At 41.6% G+C, this 17,238-nt stretch overlaps 2 protein-coding genes across 2 annotated transcripts; one reads left to right on the top strand and one right to left on the bottom strand.

The window, feature by feature from the left end:
• The first annotated feature begins 3,677 nt into the window (after positions 1-3,677).
• On the top strand, positions 3,678-13,793 carry tnip1 (TNFAIP3 interacting protein 1). Its single transcript, XM_084010003.1, is given in 20 exon segments — positions 3,678-3,834; positions 4,912-5,094; positions 5,474-5,638; positions 5,751-5,833; positions 6,068-6,127; positions 6,872-7,081; positions 7,675-7,769; positions 8,166-8,343; positions 8,556-8,648; positions 8,759-8,824; positions 9,906-10,037; positions 10,165-10,293; positions 10,375-10,509; positions 10,596-10,721; positions 10,828-10,911; positions 11,400-11,531; positions 11,533-11,586; positions 11,588-11,618; positions 11,893-11,977; positions 12,254-13,793. Coding segments are annotated over 19 exon segments (2,088 nt in total). The 5' UTR covers positions 3,678-3,834; positions 4,912-4,946; the 3' UTR covers positions 12,336-13,793.
• Positions 13,794-13,945: 152 nt separating this feature from the next.
• Positions 13,946-16,598, bottom strand: gpx3 (glutathione peroxidase 3). The gene is made up of 5 exons (XM_084010007.1): positions 16,459-16,598; positions 15,462-15,609; positions 15,263-15,380; positions 14,705-14,804; positions 13,946-14,461 (listed from the first exon to the last, which is right to left on the bottom strand). Exons 1-5 carry the CDS (start codon positions 16,528-16,530, stop codon positions 14,243-14,245), a joined length of 657 nt encoding a protein of 218 aa, XP_083866133.1. The 5' UTR covers positions 16,531-16,598; the 3' UTR covers positions 13,946-14,242.
• Positions 16,599-17,238: the final 640 nt, after the last annotated feature.

The following is a 17,238-nucleotide window of genomic DNA, read 5'->3' on the forward strand; positions in this document are numbered from 1 at the left end:
CACTACCCTTCGACCTACCAGGAATAAACAGTCATCTACACCCCTACACATTTAATTGAGCGAGTAGAAAATATGTACACAAGTGTCACTTTACGCTTCATTTCATCTGTTTCAGTTGGACTTGTGCATTTGTTCATACGGAAGAAAAGTACAAGACAGCTGTCTCTGTTCTTGTCAATGTCTCAGTTCATTGCGTATGTGCGAGCGCAGCTGTTGTCAGGCCATCTTTGAGTTAAAAGAGGAAAGAAGAAAAAAAAAAAAGACGTATGTGGCGAGGAAATCCCCTGCAGTACGCCAGAATCCATGGCAACAAATAGAGTCTGCAGCAGTCAGTCGCTCTCTGGTTTTTAATGGCACACCCAACATGAAATTGGCTCCATTTGATGATAATTATGAAAGATTAAGAGATTACTTCAATAGCACATTGTTAAAACGCAGCCAATGTCAAAATATACAATTTATGAATTTCCCTTTTGAGAGACGGGGGGGAAGTTTGGACTGTGGTGTTGTTCAAAGCGGCTTGCATGTCATGAATTACATAGCTTGAAGTTTACGGCGTCCTCAGAGAGGGTTGTGGGTGTCGCTTCAATCCTCTTTGACTTTTTGAAATCCACAATCTCTGTGATTATAGCTGCATGATGATGTGATCATGCAAACAAGACACGTAGTGTACTGTATACACAAGTTGGTATATGTTAGAGGTCACTTCTCTTGAATGCCGCTCTCTTCATTTCACACGTCACATTTTTATGGCCTCTTCTCTTCATTGCATTTTGCTGATAAGCATTAATATGGTGTTTGTGTGCTGCAAGATACTGTACATGCCTAACTAAATGCATTCACTTTGTGTGTTGTGTTGCCCAGTATAGGCAAGGCCACACAGTTGGACAAACACCAGGTTGTGTGCAGGCTTTAGCGTACAGTATCAGGCCATTTTATGGGAATTCCCCAAGTCTTGCAGTGAAATTGCTTCCCCCCCTATTCACCAGTTTCCTTAAAAAGCGCCTCTCTCCGAGACGAGCTGAATGTGTGGGTGAGTTGTTGTTTATTTGTTTTTTATCATTTTAAGGTATAGCAACAGAGCACATTAGACTTATTAGGATTATTTGTGGTATTGTCTGTGTTTTCCTTTATTCGGGGCTGGTTGAATAGATTTATGGTGAATATGTTTTTGTAACTCATTACAACGGGACTATGGACATGTTGAACCATTTTAGGAAACAAAATAACACAATTTTAGCTTAAAAATAAAATAGATTCTTTAGTGTTGTTATTATTTATACATAAGCTTGAGAGGCATGCACTTTGCAATCTGTCACACTGTTCTTTTGGTTTAAATGTTCAATAAAAAGTGGTAGGAAGGTTTTTGGGGAGTTATCACTGAAGCATATCTGGTGTTTATGCAGATATTTTTGCATAGTGATAGAGACCCTTGAGCAAGTATGTCGCTGGTTTAAGGCCCGGAGAGAACAGCTGGAGTCACTAGTCGGCTAACAAAAGGACATTTTGTATGAAGCAGCACAGCTAATGACTATCAGCTGCTGATTTCTGCTGTCGGAGACGGAGAGCGGACTGTCCTTGTGCCTCGGCAGGGTGGGGTGCATACGCGGTACTCGTTGTTATACACTGTGGGCTTTAATCCGACGATCACCCCTTCCCACAAGGCGTCTGCTCACTCTTCTCTCTTCATGCAACGAAGAAAATATTTTAAAACATTTTGGAAAAAGTAGGTGGGAGGCGAAAAACAAACATTATTTTGGTACCCAGGAGGATGAAACTATAGGTGACATTTCCTGCATCCTCTGGCTTTTTTTTGTTTTTGTGCTGGCAGCCTGTTTATTATCTCAGCAGCCCGAGATGGAAACACTGTCAACCTATAAACAAGAACAAGGTGTTTGGTGGCACGCCATGTGAACCGCATGTTTGTTTTTTCCTGTAACCAGCTAAAAGCTCTCCTGGGAACACATGCGCACATTTTATCAGTGTTGTCTGGCAAATGGGGCTCCTGCTACTACACGGTCTGAAGCCACTTTGTTGTTGTTTGTGGTTTTAATTGAAGCATGTGACTCCTCAATCGAATCAAAAGACCTTTAGGCTGCATATTTATTCATGAAAAGTAGTTATTTTTTATTCTAAGGCGTGGCTCTAATGAAGTTTTACTATTATATCAGCTAAAGTGGTTTCTCCATAAGAGCACTTTAACATTAACCGTACCTCCGTATTCCTGCTGTACACCATCAATGTGCTGTTTTTTTTTTTTTTTTTGCATTACAGGAATTAATAATGGTGGACGCATAAAGAGAAAAAACAAGGGTATGGTTCTGATCCGTTTAGATGTATTTATTTATAAATGATGTCAAGTTTGAAGTACCATCATTTGCAAACTGTGTGTTTCCTGTGTTTCACAACATGCTTCCCATTAAGACCTCCAAGCCTTGAGATCTAAAAAATCACAGAGGGTGTCTGTCTTAATTATCCTTTTGCACAAGCAGTGGTGTGTTCTACTTGTGATTCATATCAGCTATGTTTGGTAGTTAATTTGATAATTCGACCCATTACAGAGCCATGGAAACATGCAACACTCAGTTGGGATTGCCAAGTGCTAAAATTAAATCCATCACAAGTAGTTTTTTCCTTCCAGTTACCCAAAGAATGCTCTTTGTACCTCCACAGGAAGAAACATGACCGCAGGCTACCTGTTTGTTTATTCCCACAAGATGTCACTATTGCTCTAAATCATTCATGATTGGTCATTCAGGGGTCTGAAATAGAGTTCTGATGACTGTGCTACAATGCTCGTTAACAAGACCACACAGACATGACATTTAAACTTCATTGTGGTATTATGAGTAACCAAAATCCCAGGTGATATCATTGTATCACAGTCAGAGGAGAAAATAATAATTAATTAATCAAAAACTAATAAGCAGCTATTTTGATAATGGATAAAATTGTTCAAGAATTATTTTTTTAAACCCTTAAATTAGAATATTTAATATATTGCTATGTATTGTGTTTTACTTCAATAGTGCCTTTAGGTTTTGGTCTGTTTGTTGGACAAAGCAATACATTTGAATAAATCAATTTGAGCTTCATCATTTCTTTACTATTTTTTTAAAATATTTTATCCACTGAAAAATTAATCCTTCAAGGAAAGGGCATCAGATTAATCAATAATAAAAACAACTGAAAAAATGTTTTGCCCCATTCACAATATTAAATGTGGATTTAAAAAGCTTGGTGTTACTTGAACTGGCCTTATTGCCTTATTGCCCTCCTAGTTCAGAGGAAATGTGTGATGCAATCACAGAAACCCCCACCAGCCCCTTCTCAAAGTTATCAATGAAGAAAAAAGTAGTTCTGTGAAAATTGTGGGGTTTGTCCCTGGGCGATGGGGCGTGAGTTACTTAAGGTACTAAAAAGAAGAAGAATTAGTTGTTCAATTAAATTCATCATGAGTTTAAAAAAAAAAATCAGGCTGGTTTTGGTGATCTGTTTTGGTCTGGTTACTCACCTCTTAGTGTCCTTGTGTCACATGAGCCACTCCGGCTACATGTGAATAATCGTGAACCTATTTAAAAGTCCATAATGTGTCATTCTCGAGAAGTTTCTGCACTACTCATGTGTGAATAAGGTGAAGCATTTCGCTCCAGTGTTTACATTACGGCCAGTGGCTCCCAGTGGGTGGCCCGCTGACAGAGAGCCGTGCCCTGATTGGTCCGCCGCGCTGTCAATCAATCGCTGTGGAAATTCCCGGGTTACAGCATAGATCAGTAGACCACTTCCGTAATAGATGTCTGGGCAGAGAGACGAGAGGCCACTGCGAGCTGAAAGGTATCCAGACAAAAGGCACCTCTTTGTTCTTTTGTTTGTCGCTTAACTCCGCTTTCCGACCGACTTACTGCGTCGATTAAAGTATCTGTAGTGAGTAAAAAGAGGAGCTAGCGGCTTCCCGTCCGCACTGTCATCTAGTGTTAGCTAGCCGACAGCTAACGAGGATGTTGCTAGCAATTTGCATGACAACAGCGAAAACTAATATTAGCCTTCTCCAGCCAATCAAGGTAGCTATCATTTGCTGGATTGTGCTATGTTTGACTCTCGTTTAATGGGTAGATGTTCGTCCACGAGATTCACGGAACATTTGGTGTTTTTCGCCTCTGCTTTTGTCCCTTTTCTCCCCTCGGATATGAACGTTGTAGTTGTCATGTTTAGCCATCACAAACGTTAGCACATATGTTCCACTCCTGGCATGCTAGCATTATGGGGGTAATGTTGCTGCATTTGTCCTCTCAGAAGCTGTCAGTTGGTCTTTTGTTTTCTTCACTGGGCTTCACCGATGCTTTACACTCGCCCTGCTATATATTATTAACTGAGAGGAAGGCGTAAAGGTAACATACATGTGTAAGTGGGTGGTGTTTAATCTGCGATCAAGAAATAACAGAAACACCATTTGTTTTTTTTAGTTGAGTGGTTGTAATATTGCACCAGCATGAGTTGTGGTTCAAGGGGATTTTCTAGTGTAGGACTGTGACAACCAAGAGGTAACAAAAGGTTAAGTTATTTTCTTTCTCATACTGTTCTGTTAAAGCCAATTCTCTCTCTGCATAAAGACATGAATGTCAACAGTTGACGTTGGTTGCTCTAACGCTCTGCCTACTATACTTTCACATTGCCTATGAGCTGTACGCCGTCTCACTTAGCATTCAAATGTGACTGTTTTCATTTCTTCAAGTTACTTCTGTTATTACAAAGGGTGGAGCACCGCACGTTCTTTGTCCTCCATCTTTTTAAAGGCTTTAATATCAGCACTTATTGTTTGCTGTGAAGTTCAGCCACTCTGTGATCTTCCGCCGTAGTTTCTTGTACTTTAAGTAAGCACCAAAATAACAGTTTGTCTTTCTCTTTTCACAGTTCAGAGGACCATGTCTAGGAAGTGAGCAACGGCAATGGAAGGGAAAGGCCCGTACCGCATCTATGATCCAGGTGGGAGTGAGGTCAAGGCCAGGGAGGAGGCCGGAGGAGGAAGCAGCTATCGACAGCTACTGGAGGAGAACAGCATACTGAGGGAGCGGATGAAGGGACTTAAGAGCTTAGGTAGGTTCCACGAGACACCGTGGTTACCTCAAAGATGCTGCCACCGATGCGGCATTACGCATCGCCGTGTGTCCGCCTGAATTCCCATTTAAAATGTACAAACTGCCACGTATCAAATGCGGTGGAATGTAGTAAAACCTGATGATCTTCATTGGTAGTTTGTCGAAAAGATTGCATAAGATGTGAACGACATGATTGCAGCTTTTGTGACTCAGCAAAGGAGTGCTCCTCGCACGCAATTTCTCGCTGAACTTCAATCGCATCACTTTTGATGACTGCTCACGCTGATATATCTAGTATTCACAGTGTTGTTAAGCATGTTTTATCAAGATCAAGTGAAGTACTGCTGGACAGAGACAAGATCTCTTGACGCTTGCAGGTGATTTGCTGGAAGAATCTCAGTCAGAGGCGTCAAGGCTTCGGCAGCGAGTGGAGGAACTTGTGAGAGACAACGAGGCCCTCAAGTCATCCAGCTTCGCCGCCAGTCTGTGTATGGGAGGGCCCATTCAGACGGAGACGCAGAGCAGGCCTCACATACTTGATAGTAAATATCAATCTAACTTTGTAGACGTGTTGTCACGTTTGTGGATGATTATTCTGCACAGTGATGTAATCGTACTGGCTGACACCTAACCTTGGTTTTGGTTTGGCTTCAGGTAAACACTGTTTACATCCCACTGCAGAGCAGAAGGAGGAGCAGACGAGCTGTTTGAAGACCCTTCAGCCTGAAAAGCCCAATGTAAGTAAATTGTACTATGAGTGAGAGCTTTTGGAACGGACAGAAACAATCTTGATTGTTGTAGAATTCTGTAATTTGGCTGTATTCGTATAGTGGCAATAAAGTTATATCTGATCTGATATGCAGGCCTTATAACAGCCTAGACTATGACATATGGCAGCTCTAAACTGGTGATGTTTATATAATTCCAGTCACTCCACTACTGTGGTGCTACTTACGTTTTGGTCTTTACAGGAGGCCTCGACGGAGTTTGAGGCTGTGAATGTAGATGGGAAGATTCCAGACGCCTTGACTGTACGTACCTTATTGACTTAAAATCATCTTTAATTTGATACATTTAATTTATTTAGGCTAATCTTTCCTCTTTTATCACCATTTCCTCAATATTAGGAACATATCCATGTTGCGTGACTCACAAACATACTCAATACTGGTAGCTCCAGCCTGAGTCAGCCCGGGGAAAGTCCAGGATTATTACTGACTAGAATTACACCGCTGATTCATCCACGTGCTTCATCCTAGGGGATGTGTTAATAGGACACTGGGTCAGGCACACATTTTGTTAAAGCTTATGTTAATGGCTAGCCTGTCGTATTTTAAACTGTTCCTAAATACCGTTTCACACATGAAAAGACATGACAATAAGAGAGGTATAAGAGAGGTTTTATTGTTGTTTTTACTTATGTCTCACATGCTACCTTTTTAAATTTCTTTGTTTTACATTAGATGTTACATTGTTGGCACTCTGTGGACAGCAAAAGAAGAATTTAATTGTACAGAAAGACACGTTTCTTTCCTGTGCATAGGACAATAAACCCTTTTTTAATCTTGAATCTAATCACAGGCAACTAAATTTAGATCCAACAGGAAAATCTGGTTTGACTTTTCAGATAAATCAGCTGCTGCTTTTCATAGAAGAAGTAGCATAATGACTTGCAGTACGATGATCTTTCAGTCTTGAGCTGGTTGAAGTACATTGCACACTGAGTCAACTTGAGAGGAAGGACTGACTGTTTACCTGTGTGGGTATCTCTCCAGGCCGGGTCAGTGGCAGGAGTAATCCCCGTCCTGCCTCAGGAGAACATCGAGCTAACCAGCCAGCTGAAGAGACTAGAGAGCTCCTTTAGCATATTTGCAGAGGAGTCTAACCCGAACCAGCTTTTGGCTCATCTTGGTCGCATGGCTGTGGAGTTTCATCATCTTTCCTCTAAGGTCCAAAAGAATGAACAGAGAACTTCCCTCCTACAGGTATGCAACACAATGACTGTATGTAAATACATTTCAATCATCAAACAATCATCTTGCTCGTGAGATTTAAGCGGTTTTTCAAGCGGTGCTTTATAATTGTATTTGAATTAACATCCTAAAGTGGGAGAAGATGTGTGTATACAATCATCTATCGTGATGAATTTCATTGCATTTTTTAAGAAACTGTATTTATTAACTGTAAACCTATTAACTGTGACTTGTCATACATCTGATAATATCATAAAGGGCTACGTTTTATAGTGAAATATAACATATCTGTTCACAAAAAGAGGAAGCAGTACCAGTGAGAGTGCCACTTCACCACTTGGAACTTCTGAAAACATTACACCCTCATTTTAATATACACACTTTAGGCTGTATCTGCATTGACTTTGCCTATATTTGTATATCAAATTATATTTTTTTCTTTCCTTCAAGACACGTGTTTTTCATCCGTATTTTCACTCAAAGCAAAACCCTTTGCATTGTACCATGACGCTAAAGGTGATTTTGGCTCCGTGTGGGCACATAGATATAAAATGTTCCTGTTATTATACATAGTGATTGTAATATTGTGTATTTTGGTTTCGTAGACTCTCTGTGAGCAGCTCAGACAGGAGAACAACGAGCTTCGGAAGAAAATGGAGGAGGATCATCATATCAGGAATCAAGACTTGGAACAGCTGAGGTACTGTTTTTCTTTGTGTTGCTTCTGCAGTATTTTCCCAAGAAATTATATCAAAACTTTGACATCTCATTCCTCAGATCTTCCTTTTTTTTTTTCTTATCAAGTTTCTTTCTTATGACCTCATGAACATTGTTAGGATAAGCCCCCCCCCCCCCCCCCCCCCCCACCCTCATTCAATTGGATGACAAAACCCCTACACATTTTTTGATTTGTCCAGGATGTTGAAAGTTGACCATGCTTTCACTTTTGAAGGGGAATTACTCCGCTGCTTTCTGTTGGCATCATTGCACACGGCGGATATCATAGGTTCTTCCCAAAGGACATCCTGAGCCTGTGTGATTTATCCAACAAACTTTGGGAAGGGACCTCCCTATCAAACGCTTGTTATCATTTCAGACAGGAGAATCTGAAACTTAAGGAGCTTGTCACGGGAGCCGGAGCAGCAGCAGCAGCAGCAGCAACATCGTCGCCTGCAGCGCCATCTGACACCGAAGCTCCAGAGGCCAAAGAGGAGCCGTTGAAGGAGGAATCAGCTGCTGTCAGGCCCAAGATGGAGGCCACCACACCGCAGAAGGTAGTTCAAATTACATGATGCAGTTTTACAACTACATCCTGTCAATAAATATGTAATTTACATGCCAAAATCATTTTTTATTTTAAACGTTTCCCTTTTTAAAAAAACATTTTTACGATTTTTCTCATTAAACGTCAATCTTTCCCACTTAGAGTAAGAATTAGAGTAACGGGGGAATGTTGTGGATTAAGAAATGTTTTGTGTGCCCCCAGAGTGGAAAAGCTGCAGAGAAAACCCCGACTAAACCTTGTGATGTAGAGGTGTATGAAAAGAAGATCAAGCTTTTGGAGAAGCAAAGAAAGGATGTGAGTATTTTTGCTCATATTTCTCATCCTCTTTTGCCATAGGGGAAAGTCTCTGTGTATTTTGTTTCCTATATGCTCAGTGTCATTTGTTTCACTTTCTGGCATTACAGGTACTGGAGGTGAACAAGCAGTGGGACATTCAGTGGAACTCCATGAAGTCACAGTTTGAACAGAAGGTACAGTAATGACTTTACAGCTGTTGTGAAGGATGTGGAAATACATCGCTATGTCCTCGGCTGATAGAGCTGATGGAGGAGAATCAACACCTAATTCTCTCCGAATTCCTCTGAAGAACATTTCTGTCGTTTCAAAACTCACTTTATAAAAATTAAAACACATCTGTTCATTTTCATAAAATCATGTCATTTCAATCCACTCCACTGAGTATTCTTCTCATTTTTATTTGTTACATTTTTAGGAAATGCTGTGTTTCTCTTTACATTTAAGGTGAAGCACTTGAATGGATGCATCTACATGTATATTATTGTATAGTATTTTTCCATAAAACTGAGCTCATTCTATAAAATATATGTGCTCAGAATGGACAGAGAATATTTTTTCCTTTACCATTAATGTTGACATGCTTTTTGAAACGACAGATGGCAGGGATTTTGTAATTTCGGAAATATCTTTAAGGAACAGAGTACTCTGGTGTTTGTGTGCATCAGTCGTCAGTGAAGCAGCTGTGTCTGTGTTTTCTATATGCTTGTCCAGTGGAAAGGTGCAATCTTGCAATAGCTCGCTATCTGAGCATGCTTACCACAAGGACTGTCACACCTCAGTAAGAATTCCCCTCACCTCTCTGGTACCCGCCGACTTCCTCTCGCGGTGCAGTCAGAGGGCAGCACAGACACACACATGTACACACTCTCTCACACATACTCACACACCTACGCGTGTGCACACCCACAGTCATGAAGAGACCTACATTCACACTTTGTCGAGACTGCGACACCATGCAGCCTTGGGTTTAGACCACAGAACCCTAGATATATCCATTTGCGTCACTAGGTTCGCTCATATTTTACACAAAAACAGGACTGCGTGTGTTTGCAAAAGTGTCCTCGTTGCTGTGGTTTAGTTTATAATTTCATAACACGCATATCTAAAGACGCATTTTAACCCATGCAACAACTGAAGTATCTTTACCAGAGAGGTTTTATCACCGAATCCGACTTTTTTGTAAATTGTATGTGATAACTGTTACTGGAGTTGATGAATGCTGTCCTCAACTAAATGGTTTACATTGTCCCTCAGATCACAGACCTCAGACAACGGCTGGCTGAGTCCCAGAAGACTGTGCTCGAGCTGGAGGCGGAGAGGGAGCAGAGGCAGCGGGACTACGACAAGAAGCTGCTGCTGGCCAAGTCCAAGATTGAAAATGTACAGGTGAGAATACAAGGACACACATTTCTGGTCAAATTGGTCGGAACATTGCAAGACCATGACATAAAAGCGCAGGTAAAAATGTAAAAATAGAATACTGTAAGAAAGGTGTTTTGCATGTGTAATTCAGGGGGAGAAGGAGTGTCTCAACTCTGAAACCACTGAGCTGAAGCAGAAGGTTCGCTACCTGCAAGATCAGCTGCTGCCCCTCAGCAAACAGAGGGAGTACCAGGAGAAGGAGATCCAACGCCTCAACAGGGTGAGTCTACTTCCATCACTCCTCATTCTGCAGCTCATCCAGAGAGACCTTTAATCATGTGTAATACCTGTTTTACTTCAGGCTTTAGAGGAGGCCTTAAACCTGCACACCCCGTCATCCTCCCAACAACCACCTGGTCAGGGTAACTTTGCCGATGCAGCCAATAACCTGAAGAAACAGGAACTTCTCACTCAAATAGCTGTACTAAAAGAACAGGTACAACATGCAACACAACACACACACGGGTCTATTGCAGTTATACATGTTTATCCTCAACTACTTTGAATTATTTTGTACTTCAGGTGAAAATCTTTGAAGAAGACTTCAGAAAAGAGAGGAGTGACAGGGAGCGAATGAATGAGGAAAAAGAGGACTTGAGGCGACAAGTTGAGAGACTCCAGGGTCAGATTACAAATTTGACCAATCAGGTAAGCTTTGTGACTCTCCTGTATATGTGGCATCATAAGGAATGCTTTAGCGTTTTGTTTCCTGCATTGAATCATAATTATATATATATTTTTTTTGTGTGTACAGCTTCATCAGGCACAGAACGAATGTCAGAGAGAACGCACGGAGAGATGTAAGCTGGAGAGACTGCAGATGCAGCATCACAAACAGGTACTGGCTGCAGCTCAGGTCTGAGCCTGGCAGTGATGCAGACATGTTGACATTTTAAATACGATGCCGTCGGCCTGGTAGGTGATATGTTTGGCCGTGCTGTCGGGTGCATTTTAATCAGAGCCAAGGCATTCACTGAAAGTTGCTTGATATGCCTTTTGGGACGCAACATGAAGTAGGATATGATTTGTGGTTTTAAAAAGTTGCAGACTAGCGCCCCCTTGTGACACAATGCAGTCATGTAGTATGTTGACTGTAATCATACTGGAAAGATGAATACTCCAGGACGAGAGCCTCCCTCCAGCTAGATTGTTTGTCAGTGCATTCGGGATCAGCAGCGGGAGCTTTCACACTCCTTTTGGTGGGAGGCAGCAGCAGAAGGGTCGAAGGTCAGCAGTGGTCCGCGCCATAACGGGGGCCACTTACCCTCGCTGAGTAGCAGCCGTGTACTGATTGGGGATCACGTGTGTACTTGTGATCCCTCGTAGGGGCAGCAGCAAGAAAGACGTACCTCAGACCCCACGTCAGGCTCAGTGAACGGCCCGCTGAGCCCTCCCTACTGTGGTCCCTTTGTGCAGGTGGGACCGCAGGGCCTTGAGGGCTGGCCCGTACACTTCCCTCCCCGGATGCCCAATGCAGCAGGCGCCACAGCCGCCGCAGCCGCCGCCGCACCGCCCCCCGTACGAGACTTCCAGCCTGTTACCCCGGTAAGGGTCCTCCAAGGCCCCTCTGTCTCTGTCTCTGGAGTGACTCTGGTTCACTGAGGGAACGAGGCTCTTTTCTCTCTCACCTCTACTCCCCTTATCTTTTGGAGGAAACAAGCCGTTGTAATTAGGTCTAAACTGTAGCTCATCCCAGCCACGCTTACACTCAGTAACCATTGTTAGGTTACGGCAAACACATAAGGGCTGCTGGTTGCTGATGAGTGTGTTTATATATAGATATAGATTCCAACAAAGGTGGTGCTTTCTCTTTGGTCAGGGTTTTCCTTGGCAGTCGTCATACCCGCAGCCAAGAGGGGCCAGAGCAGTAGGAGAGAGTTCAAGACCACCGCCAGAGAATGCAGGTATGCTACAGCAATATTTTATTTAACAATATGTTTTATCATAATCACATTTTGATACTATTGCTGGTGTTGTATTTTTTTCCTTATTGTAAACAAAATGCCATCAAATGACCGAAACATAACATATGTTGGCAAGGACTTGCATCCAAATACCCGTCAACTCATGAGATTACATCACTTAGCGGCTAAAAGTTGACTCTATTCGTGGAACGTGCGTGGAAGCACAGTTTGTGACTGTAAAGATAATGCAGTCGTGTTCCTGTTGTGCGTCTGCAGACCAGTCGGCGGCGGCGGCGGCGGCAGCAGCTACAGCAGCTACAGCAGCAGGATTTGGAAAAAGGGAGCGACAGAACATTGACCCTGGAAAGCACTAAAGCATCACCGTACCCACCAAATGGAGTCTGGGTAGTAGCATGAAATCAGTTTGTTTTTGAGTTGACAAGGTGTGATTTGATCTATAATTTTCCTACTGAACTGTAGATATCCTATTGTAATGTTGTTTATACTTGCGTTTTATAAGGCTATTTGTGAAACACTTCGCTATTCTGAATATATACATGAAATATTATTTAGATTTTTTTATCAGGAACTGAAGTCATTTGGAATAATTGACATTGTTCTTTTTTTCCAGAAAATATACCTATGTGCTTGTATCTCTGCAAATATGTCACGACTTGACACTTGGTTTGTTACTTGTAGGGTTACAGGAAGCCATTCCCCAATACGACTAAGACAACGTATACTCATTCCAACAATGGATGACTATATCGGTACATTGAATCATAGAATTTGCAATGTGAATGTTGATTGATTTTATGAAGATTCCTTCAGTACCATCGATGTTATAGAAATGTCCCATGCGTGTAACTGTTCAAAAAGTGGTTGTTGAAATACAAAAATTTTGGGAAATGAATTTTGATGGTATCATACCAAAAACATGATTGTGATTATTGATAATTTATTTATAACCTGCTGTTTTGATAGTTGCATTGACTAAGTGTAAATCATTGTCTTTAGTAATGCTGTTCTTTCTATGTTGTTAGTGTAATCCCAATATATTGTAGCTATTGTATGTTTGTATCAGACACAATACACAATGCACAGTACATACACAGCCTTGTTTTTCCCCATGACAATGGACCTAATCTCATTAAACACAACACTTCTACTTGACCACAATTGATTTGATGATTTGACCACTCATTCTGATATTCATACTCATCTTACAGCATCCTGTACTACAGTTAAACCCCGACATACAGTATCTAGAAGTAACATCAAAACCTTAAAGCGGCGGTGACGGCCGTCTTCCTCTTTGTACGTTAATTTATTCAATCAGTGCAATTGCTGAAAAAATGTAAAAATGCTGTTCGAACAGCAGAAAGGGGAGTATTTTTAATCTAGTGTCCTCAGAGGAAAACCTTCCCGGGACGTCCAGCTTTGTCCACTTCAACAACCTGTGACGGGCTGTGACACAAAGATCCCTGATAAGATAATCTGATTTTTAAAAAAGGAAGACCCGATCTCAAATCTAACCTCCACTTAAAAATCCTGAGTAAAGAGCTTCAAAACGTGTGCAGGTGAATAGGAAAAGGCTCCATGATATCAAACAGGTTAAGTTACAGGGAACAAAGTCCTGATGGGTGAGAGCTGAAATGAGACATTAGAAGAATCGCACTTTCAAAGGTATGCTGTAATTACTGGCAGTTGTATTTTCTTGGCTTGTAGCCCTTTTTCTTTTTCTTTTTTGCTGTAGGCAAAAGCACATGTGAGACTTTTTGTATTTGACTGGCTTAATAAATCTATTCTAAATGTCTATTAACATCTAAAGCTACTTATTCATGTTCATACTTTTTCCCATTTTTTTTTTTATTGCACCACCACAAATTAATCCAAATCATGTTCACCTTTCACACGACATGACACCCACAAAATATCAGGTTTAAAAAACGAGCCTGCACATGAGCGTGATATTCTCTGTGATTTATTGGAAGTAAATACCATTTAGACTTTAATGGCTAACTGGTCCTGAGAGCGGAGGGGAAAGTGACATGATGCTGTGGGATTTGCAGACCAGCCCGAATGCACTGAAGAGCTGGCCTGAGTCCCAGACTCGGAAGAGGCCCCACAGAGTTCCTGTTTTCGAGCCTCCTCTTCATTGAGCATGCCACCTTCCATGTGTCAGAATCTGTTACCATTAAGTCTTGTACACTCTACTTTAGGGTCTACTTGTCCTGCGCGTCTCATTACAGCTACTTCATCAGATTAGTTGAACACCTCCTGCGTTAACTGCTGCAGGAGGTGTTTGCGGATGTCGGCTTTGACCACGGAAACGGCGACCCTCGGGTGCCACCTCATCACCGGCTTCCCGTCCGGTCCCACCAGGAACTTCTCAAAGTTCCACTTGATGTCGCTGAGCTTCATGGGGGACCAGAACATTCTGGCGGGGTCACCCAAGAGGTCACCCACGGGGGGGCAAGTGCTCTGCACGGGAGAGAAAGCACGGTGTCGCCAAGAGATAAAGTCTCTGCAGTCGAGTAACAACTTTGAGGTAAATTAATCATTAATTGTCAAAGTAGCAATGCCGATAATGTTAAATATTACATAAAACCTTGTGAGAATGTTCTAAAATCATGTTCAAAGAGCTATTAATAGTCTAATGTGTAATTATCTGAAGAGTTTGGCATACAAACCATAAACCAGCTGCCTCTTTTTGACACAACTTACCTTGAGGAAAGTGAAAACTGGTTGCTCGTCCTTTCCGTTCACGTCGCCTTTCTCAAACAACAGGAAGTTTGGAACAAATCCATTGCCTGGTCTGACATGCCTGGAATCCAGAGAGAGAGGGCAGCTTATCAGTGGACGTGTCTCTGAGTACTTTGTTGCTTGGCAGCCTGGATTCCCTACATGCTGAGGAGAAAAAAAACCCTGTACTACGATGGCTTTGCTATAGATTTAAGGAACCTGAGACGGGATTTCTATGCGTGTCTGAAAGGGGAGAAGCCGGTCTTATTGCCAAAAGATGCTTTACCACCCAATTAAATGAAGCTTTGCTGATTGACAGGATTCCCAATATTGCACATTCCTCTCTACATCCAGCGTTGAAGCTTCTTCTGTTACAGAACATTACAATATACATACTGTGTGAAGCTTGTGACTCAGATTGAGGGTGCCGTCATGAAATAACACACTGCTTTAATCTCACCGCTTAACCGTTTTCATTCACTGAGTTGTGTGGTTGAGCCGATATTTAATTTTTTACATTTAATGAGAAAACTTTCTCACTTTAAACCTGGCAGGATTTCATGTTTTTGCCCTGGTTCTTGTTTCCCAAATTGGTTGCAGGGAAAGCCAAGAATGGTAAGGCCGAGAGATTTCATCTCCTGGTGTAGTGCATTCAGTTCTGATGAAGGAAAAAGAAAAAAAGTTAAATAATGTAAAAAAATACAAATAAATATACCGGTATATATTTTATGGTTCTTACCCACATACTGGAAGGTTAACCCTCAGTACGTGGCCACGTTGATGACGAGGACATTCTTCCCCTTGTAGTCACGGAGGTTCACAGTGTGACTCTCGTTTAGAGTCTTTGCCTGGTAGTTGTAGATTGTGCCATCAGTGGATCCACAGCGCTGGGGAGTACATAAAAATGTCAAAGCAAGGTTTATTTGTTTTGACTGGACAGCAGCCCACAAAATCCCCAGAATTTCTTCATCGTAGTATTTAAAAAAAACAAAAAAAAACAACAAAAAACAAACATTTATTTTATGTGGACTTATTTCTACAACTTTCCAGCCATTGCAGGCCTTGACATGAATTTGACCTTTCACTTGCTAAAACAATGTTTGATTATGGTGGGTGTGTTTTGTAACATTTCAGTCACCCACTCCTTTTTAATGATTAGTTTCATCCAAGTCATTTTCTTTATAGATATATATATAATATTATATTTTTCTAATTATATTTATTCATGAACAAATGCTCTTTTGTGAGAAATCTCGTAAAGGGTCCTGTATTTATCAACAGTCACTATTGGGTCTGTGTGACCCAGCCAATCCCTAGTGCAAATATTGGAGGCTCGACCGCAAACATCCTGACGCCATAATCAAATAAACACGTTGTAACAGCTGCCACACTTTCACCTTCCTACCTCAAAAACACGTTACCTGACGCCTGTCCAGCTAAAAACACGAGACCAGCATTCACCATAACTTACCAAACATTAAAAAAAAAATGTGGATCACATCAAATATGACAAAATATGACATAATGTTTACATAACAAATATCACTTTCTCTTCAGAATACATTATGATGAAGATATGCGCAGGTGTGTTAGAAAACACAGTGATGTCATCTGTTTCTCAGTGTCTAATCTGTATATCATATATATTTATATTCTATTATATATACATAGTATATATTATATATCTACAGATACTGTGAACGTGTTGCGCATCACTCCATCTCCAGGTGGCCTACCTGTGTGAGCGGGGTTTCGGCGGCGCTGGGTCGCAGCAGACCGAGCAGCAGCAGGGACACGAAGGGCCGCATCCTTCTCCGACGCGATGACCGCTCACTGTGAGCGTCTGTCCGCTTCTGCCTTCAGATACACTGACTCGTCACAGCTGGCTCCGATGACGCCCTCTGCTGAACTCGCGGCGTAACACACAGCCATAAAAACCTGTGAATGAATGACTGCCTTTTTTTTTTTATAGGTAGCAGTAGATGGAAAGTTAGTACTCGTTCATATGACGAGGAGACGCTGTTTGAAAGCTCTTTAAGAGGCAATTATTATTTCTAATGTAGGGCTAATAATTATTTTGTTGTAAATAGCCTCACTAACTCATGTTCACCATTAGCATTCACTTCCCCCAATTAAGACAATCTGCCAAAAAAAAAACAAAACAAAACAAATAAAGCAGCCACAGACTAGGTCTCTCTCTCTCTCTCTCTCTCTCTCTCTCTCTCTCTCTCTCTCTCTCTCTCTCTCTCTCTCTCTCTCTCTCTCTCTCTCTCTCTCTCTCTGTGTGTGTGTGTGTGTCTGAGCATACCTGGTGCTTAATCTACTATGAGGATTCATAAACAGACTACAGGGAGGAAAATACAGCCTAATATATTAATGAATAAAACACTAGATTGAATCGCAGTGAATACAAGATGATCAATGTCACCTCTCTTGAAAAGAGGAGAAATACTGTAGGTTTAGTTTTTTTTAATCATGGGCCATTTCTCCTCTCTGGGATCAGCTGTTGCCATGGT

The sequence above is a fragment of the Eutrigla gurnardus genome (genome assembly GCF_963514095.1).
Source record: "Eutrigla gurnardus genome assembly, chromosome: 5".
NCBI classification, from domain to species: domain Eukaryota; kingdom Metazoa; phylum Chordata; class Actinopteri; order Perciformes; family Triglidae; genus Eutrigla; species Eutrigla gurnardus.